Raw genomic sequence first — 14,066 nt, forward strand, 5'->3', positions numbered from 1 at the left:
TTTGGGGGGCAAGAAGCTGCTTTTTTCCTCACCTAAAGCCCTAGGGTAGTTAACGTTTGCTTAAGAGAGGGAGGAGGAAAAGGGATAACAACAGGAGAGGAGGAGGTAGGTGGTACCCACTGGGAAACTCCGCCAGCATTCTGTCCTCAGTGGCTTTGTGCATACCGCTATCTCGGCTAGTCCCAAAGGACTCAAGAAGTGGACTGTTCAGCAGCCTCCTCCCTCTAGCCCTTATTAACCTGGGGTCCGTTAACTTGGCATTTTTTTATGTTTCACTAACTGTATTTCAATATAAACGATTTTCTTTATAATCCTATATATTTTGTTTTATGCATTTAAAAACATTTTGAGAAGGGGTCCATAGTCTTCACCAGACTGCCAGAAGGGTCCAAAACAAAACAAAATGGTTAAGAACCTCTGCTCTAGCTTATAACTAGCCCCATTTCCTATAACCTAAAGGCGGCATTTCAAATGCCAGAGGACTCAGAAGTATGACTGGAAGAAGTTGGCAACCAAATTACCTTATTAGGGTCTGTAATAGTGATGACAATTAGCTCACATTTATTAACACTAAGCTATATAACATGCTATCCCATTGTTACCAATTGGTTGATCTTGACAAGCCTGTTGTAGATCTGACATCCATCCACCAACTCCCAAAGCTGTTTTCTTTGCTTCAGTGTACTGATTATGTCTCAGGAATCAGAGATCCTTCAAGCTGGAGGACATCTGAGAGCTCACTGAATACAATACCTACCCAATGCCTGAATTCTCTCTACAGCACCTTCAACAAGTGATAACAAGCTTCTGTTTAAACCACTCCAATAACATTCAGCTGGCATCTATTAAGCACCTACTGTATACCAAGCACTGTGCCAAGAGCTGATACAAAGAAAGGCAAATGATAGTCCCTGCCTTCCAGGAGCTTGCAGTCTAATAGGGAATTCACTATATTGAATGTAGATCATTCTCTCTTCAGACTGCTCTAATTTATTAGGAAATTTTATTTTATATTGGGCTAAATTCCAATTTCTGGTAATTTCTTCCTTTTGGTCCTGTTTCTGCCCTCTAGAGCTATATAGACTGCATCTTAATTCTTCTTTCATATGACATTCATGCAGACATTTTCAGATGGTATCATGTTCTTATACTCCCCAATGCTGCTTTCTCTAGGCTAAACATTAGTAAGTGGGTTGACTCTTCCTTCTTATCCCTTTTATAATAATAAACCAAGCCAGCAACAATGTTCTACCATGATATTAATCTAGTATTATTTGGGCATAACTAGCCCTGAGTAATTTGAAGGGTGGTATGGTGCAATGGAAAGACTGATGGACTTGGAAACAGAGGATGACCTGTGTTTCAATTCCAACTCTGCCATTTTCTACATGTATATCCTTGGAGAAATTCTTTAATCTCTCTGGGCCTCAGTTTCCTTATGTGTAAAATGAAGGATTTGGACTGGATGACCTCTAAGATCCATTTCAGCTCTACAGTTATGATATGTAATATTGTGTAATTTCTCTTTAAGTGTTAAGTCAACAGCAAATACATCACAGACAGACTTAGAATTGTAAAGGATATTAGAGGTCTTCAAATCCATTATTTTATTGATGAGGTTAAGTGACTTGCCCAGTGTCACATAGCTAGTGATGCCTGAAATGGGATTCAAACCCAAGTCATCCTGACTCCAAGTCCAGTGCTCTATCCATTTCACCAAGACACCTCTTTGGGGTTGTTTTAAAAAACAGAGAATCCTTTCTTATATTGAAATGGTTGGTTTCTGTGTTTGGCAGGGTTACGTAATGGAAGCACTCCTTACCTTGGAAGCTACAGTGGATAATTTGTCAGACTGCTTGAAGAACAGTGATCTCTTGACTGTACTATCTCGGTGAGAGACAGTTTCATGACATTTGGAAATCAAAAATTCTGTAAGCTTTTTTTAAACATTTGAGAAATGTCTGCTCCAACGGCATAAATTAAGTTGAGGAAACACCTATAAAAACTCATTTGAATCACTATAAGAAATAACTGAATTTTTTTTTTAGTCCCATGGCTGATTCTCAGACTTCCCTACATTTCTTTTATGCCCTCAGCATGAGGCCAGTGCTCATTTTCATAGCTTTGTGTAGATGACTCAAGAAAGAGGAATTTACAAAAGTTGATGTTTCCAAAAGAGTGGGCATGCTCCCTCCCTTAACGAAGCCTGAGATGAATTTGACTTAATTGAAAAGGGTGGGATTTTCACAGAAGCCCATTGGTGTATTCTAATAAACTTATTTATTCCCATCCCCAGCTCATCATCCCCTGATCTAAGCTCAAGCAGTAAGCTGACAGCAAACCGAAAGAGCACAGGTCAACTGAATGTGAACCCTGGAGTTGCCAGTGGCAACACAGCCACCGCAGAACGAAGCCGACATCAGAGGAGCTTCTCCGTCCCCAAGAAGTTTGGCGTTGTAGACCGAACTTCAGACCCACCTCGAAGTGCAACTCTGGACAGGATCCAGGCTTGTACCCAACAGGGGCTCTCCTCTAAGACCAGGAGCTCGTCTTCTTTGAAAGACAGCCTCACCGACCCATCCCACATCAACAATCCAACCAACCTATTGGCCACCATTTTCTGGGTCACTGTGGCCTTAATGGAATCTGATTTTGAGTTTGAATATCTAATGGCCTTAAGATTACTCAATAAGTTACTGACTCATTTGCCCCTCGATAAAGCTGAAAATCGAGAGAAACTTGAAAAATTACAGGGACAGCTCAAGTGGGCAGATTTCTCAGGGCTGCAACAGCTGTTGCTCAAAGGATTCACTTCCCTTACCACCACGGACCTCACCCTGCATCTCTTCAGTTTGCTAACACCAGTGTCACGAGTATCTATGGTCGACTCATCTCAGGCTATTGGTAAATCCCATGAATCTTTTTTCCTTCTTATGTGTTTTGTTTGCCATTATGCTTAAATTTATTATAAACATACAAGAGAATATAGATTGAGGCTTTTTAAAAACAATTCTGTTCAGCTGGCAGCAGAGAGAGTGGTCCTGGAACTAATTTCATTGATATTGAAAACTCCTGTGTAAATTACTTCTAACAATGCATATCAACAACTCTTCTTCAACTTAGTCTTTTAATTAATTTTTTTTTCAAAAAAGAAAATCAATTTTCTCTCCCTCCCATGTCTCCCACTGAAAAATATGTATAATCAAGGGGAAAAAAAACCTCTCATTGGCCATGTCCAAAAAATATATGTTTCTTTATGCACCCCTTAATCCATCACTTCTCTCTCAGGAGGCAGGTAGCATGTTTCCAAGGCAACCGTTAATATGTTCTAAAATTAGTTTTATCAAGGGAGAAAAGTGAAGGTTAAGTTCTTTACCCTTTTTGACTTGTAGATCATGATTGTTCCTTCTCATTGAGGTATTGTAGGTTAACCTCTAGACTTTTCATTTTGCTTTGTCTTTTTATTCTGACTGTTCTCCCAGGTTGTTACTACTTTTCACAAAGCCAAATAAACAAACCCCGTTTTTAATACTCAAAAATATAGCCTAGTGTTCTCTTTGTTGATAGAAAACATAGGATTTTGGTGAACAGCCTACATGCTAACTGTTATTATTTAAAGAGCCTTCCAGTAATAATGGTCAAGCCCAAACTTAACAAGTCTTTTAATTCTCATGACAATTTTTGAAAACAACTTTTTTTCCCTTATACAGTCTTAAAGAGACACTTCAATACATTATTAGTATTTTTAATAATTCTGTCAGCCAGGTAATTCCCAGTAATAGTCTTTATTTTAAAATTTAAAATCAGTTGTAAACATTGGTTTTGTAAAGGTTTTCTCTTACGCTATTATGATTGCAGTTTTTCCTGGCTTTTGTATTTTGTCGAAATAAAGTTACCTCAAAATAGACAGCATTTGCTTTGTCTCTGTGGGTATACAACTGCCTACCTTAGTCTGCTAATGAGTAAAAACACAAATATTTCTATCCCTCAGATATCCCCATTGTATCCTTTTTTTCCCATTCCAGGATTTCCATTGAATGTCCTTTGTCTCCTGCCTCAGTTGATTCAACATTTTGACAATCCCAATCAATTCTGTAAGGATATAGCAGAGAGGATTGCTCAGGTATGGTATTATATTATTACCAATATGTAAATGAGCATGGGCTTAGGAATCCAGGCCTTGACAAAATTAGACAAACTCTTAAAGAAATAAGGCTATAAGTAATTTTTTTTTAAATTTGAAAGCATGAACCATACCATTAGCCATATACTTCTCTAAGTGGCAAATGCTTATGGTAATCTGATATTTGATAAATTTTTAAATGATCTCTAAATACAGGAAAAATTGTGGAAATATTGTTGAACGGTTTCTTTTTTAAAACATCAATTCTGTATGCTGAAAGTCTATTTTTTAGATTGCTAGATAATATTTGAATTTTAAATTCATTTTCTTTCTTTTTCACTGAGACATTTAATTTTCACTTTTTTAGGTTTGTCTGGAAGAAAAGAACCCCAAGCTTTCAAATCTTGCACATGTCATGACTCTTTATAAAACCCACAGCTACACAAGAGACTGTGCAACATGGGTCAATGTTGTATGTCGATACCTTCATGAAGCATTTGCTGATATTACCCTGAATATGGTGACCTATCTGGCAGAGGTGAGGAATAGTAATGAAATTCCAGGCATCATCTTTTTCCCCTCTGATAGATATTGCCTGAAGGGCCTGGAATGAATGATCTTGAGGGAGGTTGTGGCAAAAAGAATTTTGCCTCTGTGTGTATGAACATTTAAAAAGAATACATCATGCTTTGGTATTTTCAGTCGTCTCTACCTGCACTAATTAACAAAACATATTGCTCATCATGGATGGAGGTGACCTTTGCAGAGTGCAAATTCCAACAAAGCAGGAAAGGCCCTGAGGTGTAAAACTGATGATGGACTGGGTAGTGTGTCTGTCATCAGAAGATGCACCTACCTAGGGACGGAGAGGCTGGGTACAGGTGATGAATTATCCCTGTTATGGTATTTCATAAAGGCCACCTACTCAATTACAGAGTAGTTGCTGCCTGTGTTTTTTGGAGGCAGGATCCACACTGATGAAATTGTGGACCTTTTGAAGCTGAAAAGAAAATAAATTTCGAAATAAATTTTTGTAATGGCAGTTGTTTTTGCAAATTGAAATGTTGAGGTGGTTTTTGGTTTTGTTTTTTTAATCCTCATGCAAGTGTGATTCTGGCACACCCAAGCAAGCAATTCCTCTGGTCCTAGTCCTACTGTTACTTAGTGGTGGGAAGGGGAGCAGTGGGGTTGAGGCAACATAGTTCGGTGGAAAGAGCCCTGGATTGAAAGTAGGACCCAAGTTCATATCCCAGCTCTGCCACTTGCTACCTAGTGATATTAGGAAGGTTGTTTAACCTTTCAGGGTCTCAATTTCCTCATCTATAAATTTGGGAGGTTAGACTATAAAATGGGAGGCTGCTTGGTGGAATACAAAAAGCACTAACTTTGGAGTCAGAAGACCCAGGTTCAGATCCTACTTCTGCTACTACCTGTGTGATTTGGGGCAAATCACTTAACTTCCCTGGGCCCCAGTGTCTTTGTCAAATGATGGGATTAGTTTAGGTGGCTTCTAAGGTCCCATCCAACCCTAGACCCTCTAATTAGGTAAATTCCCTTCCACCTCTAAATCCATAGATACGCCCTGATAATGTATAGGTTTATTTTTCTTCCCATTTCTGTACAGTTTAGTTTTTTGATCCTATTAAACACCAAGGTGTGACGGCAGTGATGACCCATGTTTAGTGTCTTACTCTCTGCCCTAAGGAGTTTAATATGTACAAGATATGAAATTCATTGACATTGTATATAGGTGATGTCACCTACTTCTTTCAGAATTTTTCATTATCACTCTTTTTTTGAGATGTAAGCGTAACTCTTCTAATACTACTGTGATCTCCCATTTACATATACTTTACCAAACAATTTCCTCGCAACAACCTGATGAGGTAGGTTGTATAAGTATTAGCCCTGTTTTTTTAGTTGAGGAAAATGAGGCTTCATGGAAGGTGCATCTGAGGCTGCTCAGTGGATTGCCTGGTCTTTGCTGGCTCTACCTTCCTGTCTTGTAACACCAATGGTAACTTTTGGACATTCATTGCTAAACTTCATTTTTGCATTTATATGTATTAGTTCAGCAAGAATTTATTAAGTGCCAATTATATACGAGTCACTGTGCTAGATGCTGGGGATATGAAAACGATGAAACAGTCTCTGTCCGCAAAGAATTTAGATTCTATAGGGAGGAAATAACATAGCTAAAAAGATTTTAAACTAAAAAGTTGACATTACTTGGCCCAGGTCACACAACCAGGAAGTTTTAGAGCCATCTTTAAATTCCAAATCCAGTGTATGTTACCCTGTGTTCCTTCAAAGGATTCATTACTAGGTCCTTTTCAGAAGATATCTGATTTCTTTTGAAAAAAAACAAAAACTTTTTTTAATGAAAAATCCCTTTTCTCACATAAACACAAGCAAAAAGGTATCACAGAAGAGTAGTAACTGCTTTTTTCTGACATGTGATCTCCTAGTAATCACAGAGTAAAAGACACTATGTTTCAGTAGATTGGTCAAGGGCTAAATTGAGTTTCTGAAAAGTTTTAAAAGATTAAAGCTTCTAATCCAAATGAACTCATTTGTCTTAGTAGACTTGATAGTATCAACATTTCCAGGCAGTTTGGGACTTTGATTTAGAGCAAAGATACACATGGCACTAAATTCTGAAAGTTTGTTGACCCCTGTTTTAGAACATGACAGCGGGGATGGGGAAAGGTAGACATATGCAAACAGGGCTGGTGAAGCTGTGTGAGTAGAGTGGTTTTACCAAATTGAATGTTAGTTCCTTGAAGATGGAATCTTTTTTATTCCCATTTAGCCTTTGTATCTTCAGATATAGCACAGTGCCTTAAACATATCAGGTACCTAGTAAATGCTCGAAATTGAGTTGAATTAAATTAAACTGAATTGAATTCTAGAGAGATGGTTGGATCACTCTGCCTTACATTGTACATCCTCTATGGGGTAGTACATTGACCATAAAGAAATATTTTTTAAAATAAAGTTACTTAAATACAAATATTGCAGAATCATAGAAAAGAGCCCAGTGGCCACCTAGAATAACCCATATCTGACCAAGAATCCCTTTTACCACACACCCTACAAGTGGTCATCCAGACTTTTGCTTGAAGACCCCTCTGTGAAGGATAACCCACTAATTCCCAAGGCAGCCCAGTTCACATATATATTCCTATGAGAATATGATACTCAAAGAAAGGGTTTTTTTCCATTACAAAAATTAACTTACTCCCTTTGTACTTCTTGCTTCACAGCTCCTAGAAAAGGGTCTTCCAAGTATGCAACAATCCCTCCTACAGATGATCTACAGTCTGCTCAGCTATATGGACCTCTCAGGTGTTCCTGTAAAGCAATTTAACATGGAAGTGTTGAAGACCATTGAAAAATACGTGCAGGTAAAATGTTTTTTAGCTTCTTTTATAAGAGAGTGTGAAACCAGGCCTTCTGTTTGTGAATTATTATAAGTCCTTTCTGTTGTTTCACACATTCTGTGGGATAACATTAAAGGTGTTCTTTATCTGACATGCACTTACTTTAAATGTTTGCATGGGAACTAGGGTCTCTTATCCAAATAATAAATAATAATGATATAACTGGCATTTCTATAGCACTTACTGTCTGCGAGGCGCCACGCTAAGCACTTTACAATTATTATCTCAGTTGATCTTCACAACAACTTTGAGGGGGTAGGTACGTTATTGTCCCCATTTTACTGAGGAAACTCAGGCAAATGATGATTTAGTGATTTGCCCAAGGTTACACGACTACTAAGTGTCAGAGGGCAGATTTGAACTCAGGTCTTCCTGACTCCAGGCCCAGTGCACTGTTCTCTGCACTACCTAGCTGCCCAAAAATCTGTGGAGACCCAGTCACTAGCTATACTGTGAGGTTTCCAGAGGAAATTCTGGGTGGGAGCAAAACAAGCCAAAGGAACAGGATTGAATGGGTAGGAGAAGGCTCTCTAAATTGAACCCAGTCTATTTAAACCCAAAGAATTGTGACTCTAAGCCATGGGTTTCACTGAAATCGATTTTTCATACTAAGTATATCATAATTTGTTTAGTCATTACCTAATCAGTGCAAACTTTGTTTTTTGTTCTTTGCTACGACAAAAAGTGCTGTAAGTATTTCAGTGTTCTGTCTTTGACATCCATGTAGTATATGCTTGTTCTAACAGGTTAAACGATTTGCCCAACATCATACAGGTAATGGATGTTAGAGGTAGAATTTGAACCTGGGTTCTCCTTCTCCAGAGTTAGTGTTCTTTCTTCTGTATCTCCCATTACAAAGTCTTATGAACCGGTGAACTTATAAACTAATAACTCTCTTATGTAGAAGGATCAACTATATAGTATTGTTATTTAAGAAATTGTATTGTGGGTAGGGGTAGGGGAGCAAAAGAAGGAAATACTCTCTTTTCTCACTTTTTCTTTTTCTCTTTTTACCCTAGAGCGTTCACTGGAGAGAAGCTTTGAATATCTTGAAATTGGTTGTTTCTCGATCTGCCAGCCTGGTCTTGCCTTCATATCAGCACAATGATCTTTCCAAAATAGAAATTCATCGAGTATGGAATAGTGCTTCCAAGGAATTGCCAGGAAAAACCCTGGATTTTCACTTCGATATTTCAGAGGTATGTACCCTCCTCTTGTGTTTATTATTTCTGTAAATTTCAACATAGATTTATTATGGCAAGAGTGAAAATTAGCTGCCTGAGAGAAAAAGTAGCCATGTAAGGAAAAAGGATAACAAAAAGGACAAAAGTATTCTTTGTAGGAAATTTTGAATATAATATTCAAAGACCAAACTCAGATTTGGGGATTTTCTTAGAAATAAATTGGAACATCGCCTAGCATAGAATGCCTAACTTTTAAAAATAGAAACTAGTTTCTAAGTCTAAACATGATTTTTCATATTTTATTCATCCAGGAACCTGATTCAAATAAATTTTTAACCAACATGACGATATAGAGAATTGTAAACTAAGAAACTTCTCCTAATCTCTTTAACAATTATGCATTTCTGTAATATCAGCCATCTCAAACAAGGGGATGATTGTCATATGCAGAAATATTATTAAAGGCTCTTACGACTGATTTCTATTTGGCAGTATTCTCTTTTAAGCTATGGTCAATATACTGAATTGTCTAGCATCTTAGAAGACTTTCAACTGCATTCTTCAAGACAACATAAAGATATCAAAAATTAACTAATTAATTTAATTAATTAAAAATTAATAAGTCTAATCAGATTTCTTTGAGTTTAAAGGCATCTTTAACTAGAGTTTCCAGTTATCTCAGGTTGGGCTTTCTGACACAGTGCTCATTAAGTCTTTAAAAATTATTTCAGTATTTTGAAGATAGATTCACCTGCCACTAAGTGTAAGTGCTATTTGTATATTTCATGACAGCTAAAAATATTAATCAGTCATTTAGGGGCAGCTATTATGACATGCAAGAGAAGTAACGTGGCCTAACAGATTGAATACTTGCCATGGAAGTTTTCTTCTGTTCAGAAGGTCATGTTGCTACACGCTCAATTGAGTATCTTACCCTACAGGGATGGGGGGAATAATAGAAGGGGGCAGATTCGGGGAGGGAGTAGTCAGAAAAAAAAACTTTTGAAAAGGGATAGGGTCAAAAGAGAGAATAGAATAAATGGGGGGCAGGATAGGATGGAGGGAAACATAGTCTTTCACAACATGACTATCATATGTTGTTTTTCATAACGACACATGTATGACCTATATTGAATTGCTTGCCTTCTCAATCAGGGTGAGTGGGGAGGGAAGAAGGGAGAGAATTTGGAACTCAGTGTTTTAAAAACAAATGTTAAAAATTGTTTTTACATGCAACTGGGCAATAGGACATACAAGCAATGGGGTATAGAACTCTATCTTGCCATACAAGAAATTAAGGGGACAGGGGATGGGGGCGGGGCAGTGGGATAATAGAAGGAAGGGCTAACTGGGGAAAGGGGCAGTCAGAATACATGCAATCTTGGGGTGAGGGAGAGGAGAGATGGGGAGAATATTTGTGACTCAAAATCTTGCGGAAATGAATGTTGAAAACTAAAAATAAATTAATCTTTTAAAAAAGAAAGTAAAGGGGAAGGGAATGGGGGTGATAGAAGGGAGGGCAGACTGGGGAAAGGGGTAGTCAGAATGCATGCCATCTTGGGGTGGGGGGAGGGGAGAGATGGGGAGAAAATTTGGAACTCAAAATCTTGTGGAAATGAATGATAAAAACTAAAAATAAATAAATTTAATATAAAAAACCAAAAACAAAACAAAAGGTCATGTTGCACAAGGCACGTATTTAACCAGCCTGGCTTCTCTAGAGTCCCAAGACAGTTCCAGAATGATGGGTCTGAGGATGAAGATATAGAATTAAATGTCTCTTCCCATTGACTGAACACTTTCCCCTTAAGTACCTACCTACCAACTTACTCATGCTGACATGAGTTTCACTGCGCCCAGCGGGCTCCCCTAGGACTCTCAGAAATTAGAACTTCTGAAATATCTGTGTAAATACCTGGTACTAGCCTCATTCCTTGCCTTTGGCAAACTTTGTTCCCTAAAGAATTGAAAACATTGACAGATTGACAGATAGGGCCACAACCATCCCTCCTAAACACTGCTGCCAAGGTAATTTTCCTTCAGCACAGATCTGACCATGTGACTTCCCTGCTCAGTCAAATCTAGCTTCCCATTGCCTTCAGGATAAAATATAAACTCGTCTGTTTAGCTTTGAAAGCCCTTCACAACCTGGCCCCAAACTGTCTTTCCAACCTTACTGGACACCCCTCCCGCTCCTACATTCTGCAGTCCAGCCAAACCGGCTTTCTCTCTGTTCCTTGCACACAATACTCCATCTCCAATTTCTGGGCCTTTTCATTGGCCCTAGAATGCACTCCGTCCTTCTTAAAGAGTCTTTCTCTTCCTTTTCAATACAGTTCACACACATCTTCAGCATGAATCCTTTCCTGATCCCACCTGCATGTCCTCCCTCACAAACTACTTTAATTACTTTGCATATGCTTGTATTTACTCATTTTGTATTTATGCTATTCATTTATAACATATATGTTATGCATGTATGTGTACATACCTATGAAAGCTAGACTATATATGTATATACATATGTACACATATACAAAGCTAGATGCTACATATGTATATACATATATATGCAGAGAGAGAGAGAGAGAATCTCCTCCCCTTAAAATGTATGCTTTTGGAGAGGAAAGGGTGTCATATTTTTTGTGCCTAAGTGCAATCCCTGGAATATATAGTAGGTGACATATATTAATGCTTGCCGAATGATTCAGCCAGGAAATTCAGGCAGGAGGTATAAGAGAACAGGATTTTTATTCTGCCAGTCATAAATTCTTTTTGAGCTTTAATACCTAAAAACTGGCCGTCACCTGTGTCCTCCTGCATGGATTTGTGTCCCAAGCTATACTGGTGGTTTGTAGAGAATACTAAAGGAGGTGCAGTAAGGTTTGATTTGATTTCTTAAAGAAGGCAGGAAGCATGAAAGAATGGGCCTAAAAAACATTTCATAAAAACATACACTTCAGGAAGAAAAGAACCAAATTATAATGTTTAGCTTCTCAGGTCTAATTTTTAAATTCAAGGCCAGCCTCTCTTAAGGTCCTACTCAGATCTCTCACAGTGTTATGGAAGTGACCCTGTATTCTCAAAGGCAGTGTCAGCCAAACCCCAAGATCTGGTCAACTGTACCAAAATGGAAAGATCCAGGCCCATGACATATACTATGTATATTTTATCCTAGGAAAAATCTAGTTAAGTATGAAAATGGTGATCACCAGAATGTCAGCTCTCCAGAGAATGACTTTCTTTTGGGGGGTTGAAGGGTGCTGGTGACAATCAATAAAGGATCAAGGGGGGTGGCCATCTGTGTCATTGAAATGAAGGGTAGAGTATTTAAAAAGCTATTCTTAGGGGCCTTTGAGCAGAGCTATTGAGTATCTTTTTAGGTAAGATGGTAAATACCACAACTTTCTTGCTTTAAATTTCTAAGGAAATGGAGGGATTCATTTATTGTGTGTGCTTTCTCTTAAGACTCCAATCATTGGGAGGCGTTATGATGAGCTACAGAGTTCTTCTGGTCGAGATGGAAAACCTAGGGCCATGGCCGTCACTCGAAGCACTTCCTCTACTTCATCAGGCTCCAACTCCAATGTCCTTGTTCCTGTGAGCTGGAAAAGGCCTCAGTATTCTCAGGTAGCCCTTGCATACCCATCTGGGAGGGAGCCTCTGGAGAACCCTTGAGTCAGAATCCCAGATGGAAAGCTGGCTGAATCATTCTAGCACCATCATACCCCCAAAGATGTCAGTATGTCAGTCCCCTACTCGTGCCATTGAGCATCTAATAGGTGAGTGGGACTTAATCCAAATTCACTGGATAGCACCACTCCTTATAATCAGGACCATGCTTATTAAGTGTTAACAGTAGAGATAGACCCCTGGCTCTGAAATGCGAACTAGAGACAAAGCGTAGTTATTTCTGGGGAAGGAACATGTCAGAGTGTAAAAAAAAGAGTGCTGGTTCTGGAGTCAGAGGACCTAGGTTTAAATCCCTCCTCAGATGCTTCCTATCTGTGTGACCCTGAGTAAGCTCCTAACCTCCCTGTGCCCGGTTTCCTCAGAGGTCGTCCTTGGTGGCTTCTGAGGGCCAACTTAACTTTAAATATAAGCCAGTTATGGCCTAACCTTAGAAAACTTCAGCATCCTTACATTCTCACACTTAGTTTACTTATCCAATCATCATTATCTTAGAGCTTGAAGACTACATGTTAGGAGAGAAGCCCCTGAGTAGAGCTGTGTTGTTAGGAAAGTGTGGCATGGTGCTATTAATCTAGGTGACCTGTCGTCAGCTTTGCTCAGGAGCAAAAGTGTGACCACTGAGCCTGAGAGAAACAGTATAATAGATCGTAGAGTTTCTTACTATCCCCTAATGATCATGGTCTTCCTCCTGTCCCCCAAGTGAGAAAATCTGATTGAGAGTTATATTATACTAGTTACTATTACACTAGTTACGCTGTAGAGAGGACCATGCAGTGCCCTGTTTTGGGAAGGGGTGGGATTGGACATAATATTCCTGGAGTTGAAGGAATTTAATATGGTTTTGAAAAACCCTAAGGGTTTTCCTACATGGTACAGTAAAAAGTACCAGGAGGAACTTAGGTTTCATATAAGGACAAACCTAGTGATATTGAGGGTTATTAGAAAATGGAATTGATTTCCAAGGGAAATTTTAGACTCTCCTTTGAAAGATCCCTGGGGTCAGTTTCTTTGGGGAAGGGGTTTGACTTGGAACATGTAATCCTATGATGAAACTTTCTTTATTCATTTATTTTCCAGAAAAGGACAAAGGAGAAGCTGGTTCACGTACTTACTCTGTGTGGCCAAGAAGTGGGGTTAAGCAAAAATCCTTCAGTAAGTCCTTCTTCAATGTTTTTTTTGGGACTGAATAACTAAAGGAATTTGATATAATTTAAAGGTTTTGATCACCAGTCCAAGTGTTAGTGCCTGATATGGTCATTAGATGATATCCCTCCAGCCTTTCACCTCCAAACTACTGTTTTTAATCTATCCTATTTCAGATGTAACCAAACATGGCAAATGGCTTCTCTAGCTTTCCTAGCTCCATGGGGACAGGTACCCAATTCTTCTGATTTCACAAGTTCATTAAACTCTTACTCAATGTGAAGAGACTACCTTACAAATATATAAATTTTTAAAATACCAGCCCACAAAATGTTCACGATCTCTGCTCCCACTGGAGTTGCTTCTGCTCAAAAGCACTCAGCTCTTACCATGCCCTGTCTTCACCTCCAATATGCAGTCAATAAGAACAAATATGGGATAACGTAGCATTCCTTTTATATAAACATCTACAAGTATTAA

At 38.6% G+C, this 14,066-nt stretch overlaps 1 protein-coding gene across 2 annotated transcripts in view; it reads left to right on the forward strand.

Annotated features, from left to right (window-relative positions):
• FRY (FRY microtubule binding protein) overlaps window positions 1-14,066 on the forward strand; it is a 325,197-nt gene that overhangs the window by 258,515 nt on the left and 52,616 nt on the right. For both annotated transcript variants that reach the window (XM_036743232.1, XM_036743231.1), the window contains 8 exons: window positions 1,797-1,891; window positions 2,297-2,904; window positions 4,026-4,123; window positions 4,491-4,661; window positions 7,390-7,530; window positions 8,586-8,765; window positions 12,219-12,380; window positions 13,521-13,595. In XM_036743232.1, coding sequence (XP_036599127.1) covers window positions 1,797-1,891; window positions 2,297-2,904; window positions 4,026-4,123; window positions 4,491-4,661; window positions 7,390-7,530; window positions 8,586-8,765; window positions 12,219-12,380; window positions 13,521-13,595 — 1,530 coding nt within the window. The remainder of the gene's footprint in view (window positions 1-1,796; window positions 1,892-2,296; window positions 2,905-4,025; window positions 4,124-4,490; window positions 4,662-7,389; window positions 7,531-8,585; window positions 8,766-12,218; window positions 12,381-13,520; window positions 13,596-14,066) is intronic.

Source organism: Trichosurus vulpecula, chromosome 2 (genome assembly GCF_011100635.1).
Source record: "Trichosurus vulpecula isolate mTriVul1 chromosome 2, mTriVul1.pri, whole genome shotgun sequence".
NCBI classification, from domain to species: Eukaryota; Metazoa; Chordata; class Mammalia; order Diprotodontia; family Phalangeridae; genus Trichosurus; species Trichosurus vulpecula.